General features: G+C 43.9%; 1 protein-coding gene across 1 annotated transcript; it reads left to right on the plus strand.

Annotated features, from left to right (window-relative positions):
* Positions 1–3,906: 3,906 nt before the first annotated feature.
* ZP2 (zona pellucida glycoprotein 2) lies at positions 3,907–9,552 on the plus strand. The gene is made up of 18 exons (XM_029084884.1): positions 3,907–3,953; positions 4,031–4,104; positions 4,281–4,364; positions 4,457–4,551; positions 5,093–5,251; positions 5,608–5,652; positions 5,921–6,085; positions 6,445–6,541; positions 6,624–6,805; positions 7,217–7,346; positions 7,524–7,705; positions 7,784–7,875; positions 7,964–8,088; positions 8,361–8,550; positions 8,831–8,966; positions 9,049–9,145; positions 9,232–9,318; positions 9,407–9,552. Exons 1-18 carry the CDS (start codon positions 3,907–3,909, stop codon positions 9,550–9,552), a joined length of 2,133 nt encoding a protein of 710 aa, XP_028940717.1.
* Positions 9,553–12,259: the final 2,707 nt, after the last annotated feature.

Here is a 12,259-nt window from a genome sequence, read left to right on the forward strand (position 1 = left end):
GACTAAAGCTCAAAATTGTGAACTTTGTAAACTCCCTGAGTAGTTAGAATGAATCTTTTCTTTTGGGGTTTGAAAAGAACTTCAAAACCATTCCACTTCCAATTGAAATGTCTTACCAGGCTCAGGAGAAACTCCATTGTGATGGCATGTGTGGTTGTAAGCTAATGAATTATTTAACTGGCAGTTTTGATTTGTTATTGGATTTTGTTATGTCTCTGATTATTGCTCTATTTTTTTGAGAACTATCTTAAATAAAATATTACCAGTTAAACAAAGTATTTAGATTGAAAAATGACAGCATCATTGGTTACATTGATCTAGATAACTCAGAGCCCAATCTGAACAGTGATGTTGTTGTGCCATCTGTTTTGCATGAGGTATTATCCAGCACAACATTTCCTCACTGCAACTTTTGTAAGCACCAAACGTGGAATGGTAAAGGCCATATGGGGGGAGGCAAGTAAGTCTCTGCTTGTCTAATGAGACCTTTGGAACTAATGGGCTTAGAAAATAATGAATTAATCACATGAGGTAATTGTGGCTACACAATTCAGAGATGATGACAACATTTGAACAACAATAAAAGCTTAGTTCTTCACTCCTTAGAGAGGCAAAACTGCTGTGCCCAAGGACACTGTTGCTGGATGTTCTCCTGAGCAGCCCCATTCCCACAGCGATGTTGATTGTGACCTGTGCCAGTGCAGCCCGAGACCCATCCTGATGTGATCTTTGTCCAAGCGTGACCGTGCTCAAGTTGGGGGTCCAGGGGCAGCCCCTGCAGTCTGCCTGCAAGTGTTATTTCAGGAGTGAGGCCCTAGTCCATAGAGAAAGATACGTACAACTGAAAGGCAATAACGCCAACTCTACCAAAGCCCCGTCTCTCCTCACCCACACACCTCAACACGTGGCCACCATACCGGACCTATAAAAGCAGACTAGGGGACTTTTGTAGGGCTGGAAGAAGTGATGTTACCTGTTGTATCATAGTGACGTTTGCAGTAAGTGTTTTTGCTGCACGTGCTCAAAATCAGGAGACCTGACCTGGCATTTGGGCTCTTTACATTGCTAAAGCCTTTTACTTGGTTTTGTTTTTTTTCCCCCATGATATCATCACCAGTGCTACAAAGAGTCCCAAGGAAAGCCACGTTGAGCTCACTGGTGTCTCAGATGCTGTTCTGCTGCCAGTGCGTGAGGGACAGGGACAGCCAAAGCCCATAGGAAAGTATATATCTGCTGAGGTGATCTGTGCTCTCCGAAGATGGTTTGCAGCACCCCAGTGCTCGGGGTGTTCAGCACTGCTCTTGGGCAATGCTTTTTTCCCCCAGAAGTTAGAAAATCAAACAAGTAAAAGAGAAAAGCAGAGGACTGGAAGAGGAGACCTTGCAGGTTTCCACACAGCTCAGACAGGTGAAACTGTATTTTTTGAAAGGCGGAATGGCTGTGCTTTCTCTGTAGCTTAGGCTGCAAATTCAGACATGTTAAGTGAAGCAACAATTATTTTAGCACATGCTGATGAATTACATCCTACAAACTCAAAGATTGATATTAGGAGCTGCTAATTTGCACCGCAGGGCAAACCCAGTTGTGGTGACTGTGACAATAGTGTTGCTCTAACCATTAAATGTTGTCAGGCCCAACATTACCTTTCAGCTACACAAGCCACAACCTGTCACGAGGCATTTGGGAATTGGCAGAACCCTGAGTTCACGCCAGCAGGCAAGGACAGGCTGTCCTTCTGCGAAGGGACCGTGCGTTGCTGCTGCCCAGGCTGCTGCAGGTGTCCCCCATGCCAGCAGCATCACTCCGATGGGATGTGAGATCGAGATTTTACCAGCCCAGGGTCAGCCAAACTGTGGGAATATGATCCAATGATCCAAAGCTCCCTGGGACTTACAGCTTTTCCACCAAGCTGGGAATCAGGGGCGGGGAAATTACGAGTAAGTTTAACTTTATATCAGATTTGACTGCCTGAAAGTACCTCATTTGTGTAATTCTTTAAAGGATACGTACTTGAAACACTTTTTTCCCCCCACTGTGTTAGTTAAACCTAAGCTAAATGGTAATAGATACATAATACAATAAACTTGTACATGGCTTCAGAGTTTGTTTCGTTAGTTTTAATCATAAAATCACAGAACAGTTTGGGTTGAAAGGATCTTAAAGATCATCCAGTTCCAACCCCCTGCCATCAGCAGGGACACCTTCCACTAGACCAGGTTGCTCAAAGCCTCATCCAACCTGGCCTTGAACACTTCCAGGGAGGAGCAGTCACAGCTTCTCTGGGCAACCTGTTCCAGTGTCTGACCACCCTCACAGGAAAGAATTTCTTCCTAATGTCTCATCTAAATCTCCCCTCTTCCAGTTTAAAGCCATTACCCCTTGTCCTATCACTACTGGCCCTTGTAAAAAGTCTGTTTTCTGTGTAATCATTGCTTTTGAAAATAATGAATCTCATTAGAAGAAAAAAGAAAGAGAAAAACAGGTACATGATGTATGTTTGTGAACTGAGAAGTCTCTGGGAAGTGAATTTCTTGCCAAAGGTTATCCACATGCTAATCCTGTTGACAGCAAAAGCAGAAGTACAATTTCTTTTTGTGCTACTAACATCAGGTGCTATTTACTCTGGTGTGGTTATGGATCCGAGCTAGTTCCTGCTTATTGCTGTGAGTGGCATCATGCACACTTGGTATCCCCACTTGCATAATAGATTTAACTCTGCATTTACCATGTTCTTACAGGGGTGAGAGTTAAAGAGATGCTTCTAAAGAATGTACATTTTAAAATCACTTACACTAGTCATCTGCTCTGCCTGTATGGATTGTATTGCTGTGCTACACGGTGCTCTGATGGCAACCACACGCTCTGCAGCCACCTGCCTCCACCCATGCTGATGTCCTGTCCAAGTTCCCTGCACTTCAATATCTACCAGCAGTTGATAGACAAGCTTTTTCTCACAACTCTAAATCTTTAAGAGAAATGAGACTACTGTCACTTGGGCTGGGAAATTCTAAAATCTGCTCTAGGCACAGGTCGAGAACTGTAAAAAGAAATATAAATGAATACATTTTGCATGAATATATGGTACTTTAATGCAAAATTCATTATTCTCTGAAGCCCAATTTAACATCTCATTCCTAAATTATTATTCCATAATATTAATTTTCCTCTGTTCCTATGATTTATCTTTTTGCTTTCTCACATCTCAAGAATTCAATTACTTTAAAAAATATGAGTCTTTGGGGTTTTTGTACAAGTGTGTCTGAATTCAAAAGCATTGGGGAAACTAAAAGATAACATAAATATGAGATCTTTTTTCTTCCCAGGCCTCTTCCCCGCAGCTTTCAAAAATGACAGTCTGACCAAAGCCTCCAGAGATCTTCCAGTCTAAAGATCTGATATCGGACTTTTTTAACCTGCCACTCATATTTTCCTCCTAATTAGATCTATATCAGCATTGCAGATGTGACCATACAGGGGAACAAAATATTCTCAGTCACATACAAATCAACCTCATACAAATCAACAGAATCAGATTTTCTGATTTTTTGATTTGATCAGAAAATCAAAGTGGCACAGAAATCTCCTTTTTAAAAACTGACTGCCAAAAGATGTGCATTTTTCTGTGCAACATCTGACAAGGGAATAAAGGCACTAAACTATCAGAGCGAGAAAAAAATGCCTTAAAAATAGAAGGAAACAACAACCCCTGCCAAAATCTTAATAGCACCTTAAGGTCTCCCATGAGCCCCGCTCTTTCCAGCAAGGAGGCTGCATCTCCAGGAGAGGCAGGTGCAGGCTCTCAGTCCCCCAGGCAGCAGAAAGGCTGCACCTGTGTGGAGCCTGCACCAGGTGCTATATAATCCTCCCTGGGCAGCCAAAGACCAAGCTTGTGGTGGCAGTGAGGAGATGGGGCTGTCTGTGGAGCAGCAGTGCTTAAGCACCTCAAGGATGTGGTGAGTGGGGTTTGGGGCTAGGATGGGGAGCTGGGTCCTTTCCTTGCTGCTCTCATTTGTTCCTCTTTTGCTTGCAGGTTGCTGCTCCTGTTGGGCTTTTTGCTGCCATTAGCCACTTGTGCTGATGGTCTGAAGGATCAGGATCTCTTGGGTAATGAGGTGTCTCTGGGCTGGTTGTGGTGTGGGCTTTAGGTTTACTTAGAGCTGCTTCCTTTCAGCCTGGGTGTGGAAGGGGTCTCTGGAGCAGGGCTGGCCAGCTGGAGGGCTCAAAGGGTATGTGCTTCCAGGTGAGTGATGGTGGAGCTGACTGTGGTTTTCCCTCTGCAGAGAGTGTGACTTGTCACAGGGACAGGATGGAAGTTGAATTTTCCAGAGAGCTTGGTAACTACTCCTGGCATGTGTGTGTTGTGGGTAGGTATTGCTATTGGTTTGGCTTGGTCCTTTCTACTGTAGCTTGACAGCAGATGCATGCCTATGGAGCTAATCTTCTACTTTCTCCCTAGATGTAAGTGGTGAGGAGGCAGTGTCCTGTAACTACACTGTGGATTATGAGAGGCTGTTGCTCAGTGTCCTGTTTGTCAACTGCACTAGCCTGGAGGTAAAGGGGTCTCCATTCTGGGAAGGTTCTGTGATGGAGTGTGTCTCTCCTGGTCAGGATTAGGGTTTCCCAGTCTCTTCAAGAATGGAAATCCTTAAACTATTCTATAGGAGTAGTTCCTACCAGGAGTAGGGTTTTCTTTAAAAAAACAAAACAAAGCCCCAACAAACCCAAACTGTTGCCTTAATAATTGTTCTTTCAACTGGATTAAACTTCTCAGACATTGGTTTTGGCATTTATTAACTTATTTCTTAAACAGCTGACTCTCTGGCACTACAGCCTACCAGTCCTTGAAATCTGTCTTCCTAGGTCCTGCAGTTTTCCTGATTCCTTCTGCTCTTCCACCTAGTCTTGTTACTCTCTGCTCTTCTAGAGAACCTATCCTTTTCCATAAGCTTCTAAAATGACAATTTGTTGTGTCCTTGCACTGGTACAACCACCTAAATAACCCTGAAATTTGTGTCCTCTCAAAGGCTTTTAGTTGTCCTCATGCTGCAGTGAGTACTGCTGCCTATTTCTAATTAATGTCTCTTTTCTATAGCATGGTCAGCATCAACTAAGATTGAGGCTGGTGATGAATGACACAATGGGAGAGGAGAATAATGTAACCTACAGTGCTCACTGTGATACTGTTCATGCAGATGAAATCACTACTCCCTTCTTTGCTGGTGCAACAAACTGTACAAAAGACTTCATGGCAGTAAGTAGAGGAATGGGAGTACTATAGATCCTGCTTGGATGCTTGCAAGGTGGGATGGCAGTTTCCTGGTACTGCATGGCTGGGATCTGCAGGAGGATGAGGAAAGCTTCAGCCAGCTTCAGGGAAGTCTGTTGGATGCATGTCCATCTTGGCATGACCACTAGCTCTTGGAAGAGCTAGTTTGAAAATAGTTATTAATGATGCAGATGGTCTGGCTCTAGCCCTGTTGCAGGGGAAACTGGGATGCTGGTGCCAGTTTTCTGCTTTAGAAAACTATAGTGGAGATCTTTCTCAGAAAGCTGTAGGGCTGTGACCAGTGTCTGTTCCTGTGGTCTAACCCTTGTGCTCTGTTCCAGGTTACTTTGCCAGGACTCATTCCGAGCTTCAGTGATGAGCATATGGTATGGGTGCTCTGTCTTGCAAAGGGAGGGTGTAGGAATGGATGGGTTTTGGATTGAAACTGAGTCATCTGTCTCCAAGCTGGAGTAATTCCCTTTTCTGGGGTAATTGCATCTTGTTGGGAATATTAACTCTATACTATCAATACAGGGAGCTTGAATATAAAACGTGTAACAAGGTGGCAGCCCTGCAGGGTAAAGAACTGTAAAGCCTTGCTGCTTCTGTGTGGCTATGCCTTCCCTTCCTAAGGAAGAATCTTCTGCTTTGCAGGTTCCACTGTCTCTGATGACCTGGACTCTGTCAATTGATGAGGGAACCAGAATACATCAGCTGAGCCTTGGGCAAGCCATGCAGAAAGGCTATAACTTTCTAGTTGATGGCCACAACCTGATCTTTCAGGTGGCCTTTACTGCCACTGGAGTTGTTACCTACAAGGTAGGTGAACAAAGAATTGACACTGAAGAGACAGTGCTGCTTCAACAGAGACTAGGTATCTTCCTCCTGTAGACCTGTGGAGACCTGTGAACTGCCCAGCCCTGTAAGATGTGCCTTAGCAGCACAGCTGCCAGGCATCTATGTAAGTGGGATCTTGGCTATAGCCTTTCTGTGAACATCTGAGTGGTATTCTTATGAGTAGATCCTTTTTGAAAGGGTGCTGAGAAAGGAAGAAACTGCTGTTGCAAACATGAATAGCAGCAGTCCTGAAGCAGACATAGTACCTGGCCCTGCAGAGTTGGTCTTATGATGGATCATGAGCTGAATACTCTCTAATAGACCTCTATCTTACTTGTTAGCACAACAACAAGGTGCTGTACACTGTGGCACTCAAGCTCACATATGGCCATCCTGAACATAGACGGACTGTGGAGTCAAGAATGCTTTGTGCACCAGGTAATACATGGAGAAAGTCAGAACCTGGCCTGCTTCTGCCCTGATGGAACTGGTTTTATATTTAACAAAGATGTTGTTGCAGGTCCAGCAATCTGTAATGCAACACACATGACTGTTGCCATCCCAGCCTTTCCAGGGACTCTTATGGCTGTTGGTGTAGAGAATAAGACCATCCCAATGGAGCAGCTTCAGGAAAATGGGATTGCTGTGGACACAAAGAGAGGGGTCAAGCTGCATATCAGCAGGGATGTCCTGAAGTCCAGGGTGAGTTCTGATCCTCAAGTCACAGGAGTTGATGTAATAGCCACTCGTTGGTGCTTACTGAGAATGAGAGCACAGTAGCTTTGACCTTGATTAAGCACCTGCCAAGTCAGCATGTGCCTTGTGGCTGGCTGAGGGCAGTTCTGATTAAGAAAAATGCAAACTGACTTTATAATATATGGGTGTCAATCAAGGTGAACTTGGATTCCATGAAGTCTCTTAGCAGAAACAGCTGGAGGTGAAAATACTCATCTTGGAGTGGTTTGGGATTTGGTATGCCTAGAGCAATGCAAATTGACAAACCAGCTGAGTGCAGAGAGCACCATGGCCCCAGGGCAAGTGAAACACAACACATCCATGTGTTAAAATGAGCTCTTGTAATTACACTCCAGGAGAATAACTCTTGTCTTTCAGCTCCATGGGGAGAGCTGCTCAGGACTTCAGTCCTACATGTCCTCTTTGAAACTGACTTTTCACTTCCATGGGGAGACTGTGACAATGGTGATGCATCCAGAGTGCCCCTGTGACCGGCAAGTGCCAATACGTAAGTGACTGACTTCTGCAATGGACTCAGCCCATGTGCTGCTCAGGTGGTCATCCTTCAGGATGGCTTGTTCTTGAACTAGTCCTTCACAGAAAAGTATCTCTAGCCAGAACACAATGGCTCTTGGCAGATGGACCTGTTGTTGACTGGCATGATATTTATGTGAACCTCTTACAGCTGCTGTATGCACTCAGGATGGGTACATGGATTTTGAAATCCTTGCTGACAGTACTACACCACTGCTAGACTTGGATACCCTTAGGCTCAGAGATCCTGCATGCCGGCCAGCCTTTAAGTCATCTTTGAATGACAGGGTTTGGTTTCATGTCCCACTGAATGGATGTGGGACCAGGTACTGGGTAAGTGTGTAGCTACTGCTGGTGGGGAGGGGTTTGTGCATTGGGAATGCCCTCACTAATGCTGTTATTTCTCTGCAGTTTGATGGGGAGAAGATTGTTTATGAGAATGAGGTGAGGGCATTATGGACAGACCTTCCACTGCACAGGATCTCAAGGGACAGTGAACTTAGGTGTGTCTGGAAACCTCTTTGGGTAATATTTAGTCCTGGATGTCCTATACATGAACATAAGACTTAACCTGTTCCTTTCTTGTTACAGACTAACAGTCCTGTGCTCCTTCAGCAATGGTGATGCCTCCCTCACTATAAAAGTAGACAACCTTCCTCCTCTGGCTGCTTCAATGAACCAAGGTCCCCTTTCCTTAGTTCTTCTAAGCTACCCAGGTAAAGCTGACTCTTGGCTCATGTGGTTTGGGAGCAACTGAGCTTGTAGGGGGGAGGATGTATGAGAGAACTGTTCTGGTGCATGGGCTTCTAATGACCTGATGTGCTTCCTTCCCTCTCATCCATGCTACTTGAAACAGATGCCTTAAACCTGACCCTAGGACAAACTGGGCCTGGTGGACTGGCTGCTATTAAAAGAGCTTTAGACTAGAGGGTTTTTTTAGGATTCTTCTTGTCCACTGGCTTATCTAACAAGGCTTTGTTTTTTGCAGATGACTCATACAGGCAGCCGTATCGTGATGATCAGTACCCAGTGGTAAGGTATCTACGGCAGCCCATCTTCCTGGAAGTTCAGGTCCTGAACCGTAATGATCCCAACCTCCATTTGGTATTAGATGACTGTTGGGCAACAGCTTCACAAGATCCAAGCTCACTTCCCCAGTGGAATATTGTTGTTGATGGGTGAGTGTCCAGCCAGAGAAATTAAAGCACTTTTGTCAGTTTGTGGGAGGATTCTCTAATTCCCCCTGCTCCTTCCTTGGGAACAGAGCCCCAGGTACAAGGGTGTCACTTCAGGTGACCTTCAAGGAATCTTGGTGGTGCTGCCCTAGTATGCTGGAACTTGTAGGAATATGGTAGCACCTTTACCTCAAACCCTAGCGCAAACAAATCTCTGAACCCACAAATGAACCACTAATTTCCAACCTGCTGTTCTGACTTGCTTGTTCTTAACCATTGGCAGGTGTGAGTATGACCTGGACAGCTACAGGACTGTGTTCCATCCTGTGGGGCATGGTGTCAGCTATGCTAACTATCGCCAAAGGCTGGAAGTAAAGACTTTTGCCTTTGTCTCTGGTGACAAAGCCCTCCCTGGCCTAGTAGGTGACATTTGTTGTCTTAGAGCGGTAAGTAGAGCAGTTACTGTCTCAAGATGAATGGACTTCTCATTCTCTGTCCTAGGTATACTTCCATTGCAGTGTTCTGCTCTGTGATCGTTTTCAACCAGACTCCCCTCTGTGTATGACAAGATGCCCTAGGCCATCTAGAAGCAAGCGAGGTAATGTCTAAACAGATGTTAGGCTGTAGAGATCCAAGATAACCTATTGTACTATGGTGGTCACCTCTACTATGTTACTGTTGTAGAGAGTGGGATGCCAGGTATGAACGCTGCAGTGGTGAGTTTGCGGGGTCCTGTCCTCCTTGTGCCAGAAGGATGGTCTGCAACCCAAGGTATTAAGCAAGTGTGGTGCTAGTGTACATTGCTTAGGTTTAGTGGAAAGCTGTTTCCACAGACTATATTTTTCTGTTTGCTTTGTAGGGAGCACTCTCTTGAGCAAGGAAGCATTGACTGGTATTATGATGACTGCTGTTGGCATTCTCTTCCTGGTGGCCATAGTGCTACTATCTTTGGCTTTTCTCAAATGCCTAAAGAGAAGAGCATTCCTGGTAAATATGTTATGTTAGTGTATTTTTTACAAATAAACTTGGATTGCAAAAGTCTTCTGGGTGAGTTGTGTTGTTCTGGAGTTGTTGCTGGATAGCATTCAAGGAACTAGACTGGACAAAGACTGATGTTTTTCTTTCTTGCTGAGCAGTGGCACCTAGACCCTTTACAGCAGTAACCAAATACTCAGTATAAACTTATACTAGTTTAGCTGGGGCTATATGAAAACAAGCAGTGTTTCATGATGCCTGCTCTGCAGAATCAAAGCCCAGCTGTGAATAGCACTTGATGCTAGTTATCTAGATTACAAAAAAATCTAGATTTGATCTTGGGTAAACATCAGGCTTTAACAGGGGCAAGTGGTAGCTGCTCAGTGAATTTTTATTTAAGTGCCATAAAACACACATTGATATGCATGTTCCAGGTAGCAGCTTCACTCTATTTTCTAAAGATTAGTCTGTACAGCAGTACTCGATGCCATGTTGCTCTCCAAGGTGAAAGTCAAGTCAATCATAATTTCACTTGATTCTGGCTTGTCATAATCAAGTCTCTGCATTGTGAGGGTGGAGAGTGCAATGTGTAACCTGTAACCAGCCTTAAGTTTACTGCTAGTGAAGATGGAAATTAATCAACTGGCTAGAAGAGACAAGAAAATCTCCTGCTGAGTTGTCTCTTCCTTTTTTTTTTTTTCTTTAAGACCAAGACAGCTGCCACACTAATGAGTACTGTCAAGGTTTCTAGATGTAAGAACTTCTCATGCATGGCTTGGCTTAAAACATGTTCAGGAATTGTCCTCTGGCATGAGCTGATGTGCTCTATCCCACAGAGGCCTAGAGACCTTTAGTTGCCTGAAACTCAAGTTCACTTTCAATGTATAAAATGAACTTCCATGTAAGGGAAATCTGAGGGTAACACTGAAGTGGTTACAGAGGACTTGGCTGACAGAATATATTGTTATCTCTATAGCTTTAGGTATGCTAGCTCCAAAACTAGAAAAATGCTTTGAAGCAGGGGTATCTTTTTATTGATTTTGTGCATCACTGCTACAGGCAGGGGGGACTAAATGTTATTTGAACAAGCTGTTATTCTAGAATAACTTGAATCTAGGGACTTGTGTCTCTAGGACTAAAAGCAACCATATGAAAGTAGCTCCTTAATTTGCTTGTTTTGTGCCTTCACACTGGTTTCAATACTCTAGCTCTCCTCCTGAGGAGCTGAAGACTCTGTAATAGAGCTTTTAAGTTGACTGGCTGATTTTTAACTACACTTGAGCCAAAGATAACAAGCTGCTTGAGGCTGAATGAAGCTTTGCAGTGCTGTTCAGCTGTGGTTTGGGGCTGCCCTTCTATACCTTTGGATTAAAAGCCCTGCTCCCTTTTGCTCTGGCACCAGTGTGCTGCTGTTGAGCCCAGCTGCCCTTACTGCTGGCTGTGTTGCCTTGCACTGGATGCTGTGGCTACACACAGCCTGCCTGTGGTGTGAGGGCATGAGCACCCAAAGGAGATGGACATGTAGGTAGTGCTAGTGAGGTTCAGTCCTCTTGTATTGAACAGGATTTCTAATCATATTATTAATCAGCGGATGATCAGTATCTGGCTCTCTAATTAGTACTAAGCTCTTGAAAGTAACTATCTTGTGTTGTGAATGTGCCAGCTGATTGCTGCCTTCTCTTCTGCTGCAGTTAGCAGTAGTTCCTGCTGTTTGGCCATCTCTGCCTTTGTAGACCTGGTGCTTGTTTTCAGACCTATTGCTGTTAGTAATGTGCTTTTTAGAAGGTTTTTTTGATGCCCTGTCTGCTTGCTCTGTTCCCTGTAAACCAATTAGCTGGTTACTTTAGAGATTCCAGCAGTTAATAACAAAGCCAAAAACACATCTTTGAAGTAGAAAAATGTCACTTTTGCCAGAACAGATTTTTGTGTTCTGCTGTCACTTAACTTACAAATGAGGTATCTGTATTTTAATTGTCTGGGTAACAGACAGGTTTTCCCAACTGGCCCAGTTAAAGGGAGTAAGAACAGTCCCTGGCATGGCCTTGCTCCATTTGTAAGCCTCAAAGCTTCCCTACAAGTAAGGCAATGCAATTACTAGTGGGTTTAGGGAAACAGAGGCACAAAGGGAGCTTGCTCATGATTACTGATCAGCAAATAAATGCATTTTTATGCTCAGAGTTTGGAGGTTAAAACTTGGGTTTCTTGAGTCCTTATCTAATGCTTTTTATTCTGCTGGCCTGTACTGTATTGCAGTGGTCAGCCAGGGATAATGGAGTGATTTGAAAAACAATGGCTTAAAACCAAGGCCTTGTCTAAGAGCATCATGAATAGGTTTGTTACTCATTACTAACATTATTTCTGGTTCTGCTGCTTTCTTAGTCTCTCTGTTATCTTGCATGACAAATACTTCAGGCCAGTTATGGATTGTAGAAAAAATAATGGTTTTTTTGATTACTGGATCTATTTCAGATTTGTTGCCTTGGCTTTCTGCTACCTGTCAGGGTAGAGAGCATTCAGTGCAGCACTTTGTTAATTATTTAAGTCTATCTATTCTCTTCTGCATCACTTTACAAAACTGAATACTGCTAGTCTTTTTCAGATCTCCTCATTAAAGATTTGACTTTAATGATGATTATAATACTGAATTTCCTGAGTCTTTTTGTTCTGAATGCTGTATTGTGTTCCTGTGGGACTCTGCAGCCAATTTCCTTTTTGAAACACTTACCACATTCACTTG

The sequence above is a fragment of the Antrostomus carolinensis genome, unplaced genomic scaffold (assembly GCF_000700745.2).
Source record: "Antrostomus carolinensis isolate BGI_N321 unplaced genomic scaffold, ASM70074v2 scaffold17005, whole genome shotgun sequence".
Taxonomy (NCBI): Eukaryota; Metazoa; Chordata; class Aves; order Caprimulgiformes; family Caprimulgidae; genus Antrostomus; species Antrostomus carolinensis.

Bases quoted from the DNA above. Each gene is read 5' to 3' on its own strand.
- ZP2 (XM_029084884.1), top strand. From the start codon at position 3,907: ATGGGGCTGTCTGTGGAGCAGCAGTGCTTAAGCACCTCAAGGATGTG. The intron at 5,252-5,607 runs GTAAGTAGAGGA...GCTCTGTTCCAG, and splicing joins GTACAAAAGACTTCATGGCA to GTTACTTTGCCAGGACTCAT. The intron at 9,146-9,231 runs GTAATGTCTAAA...TTACTGTTGTAG, and splicing joins GCCATCTAGAAGCAAGCGAG to AGAGTGGGATGCCAGGTATG.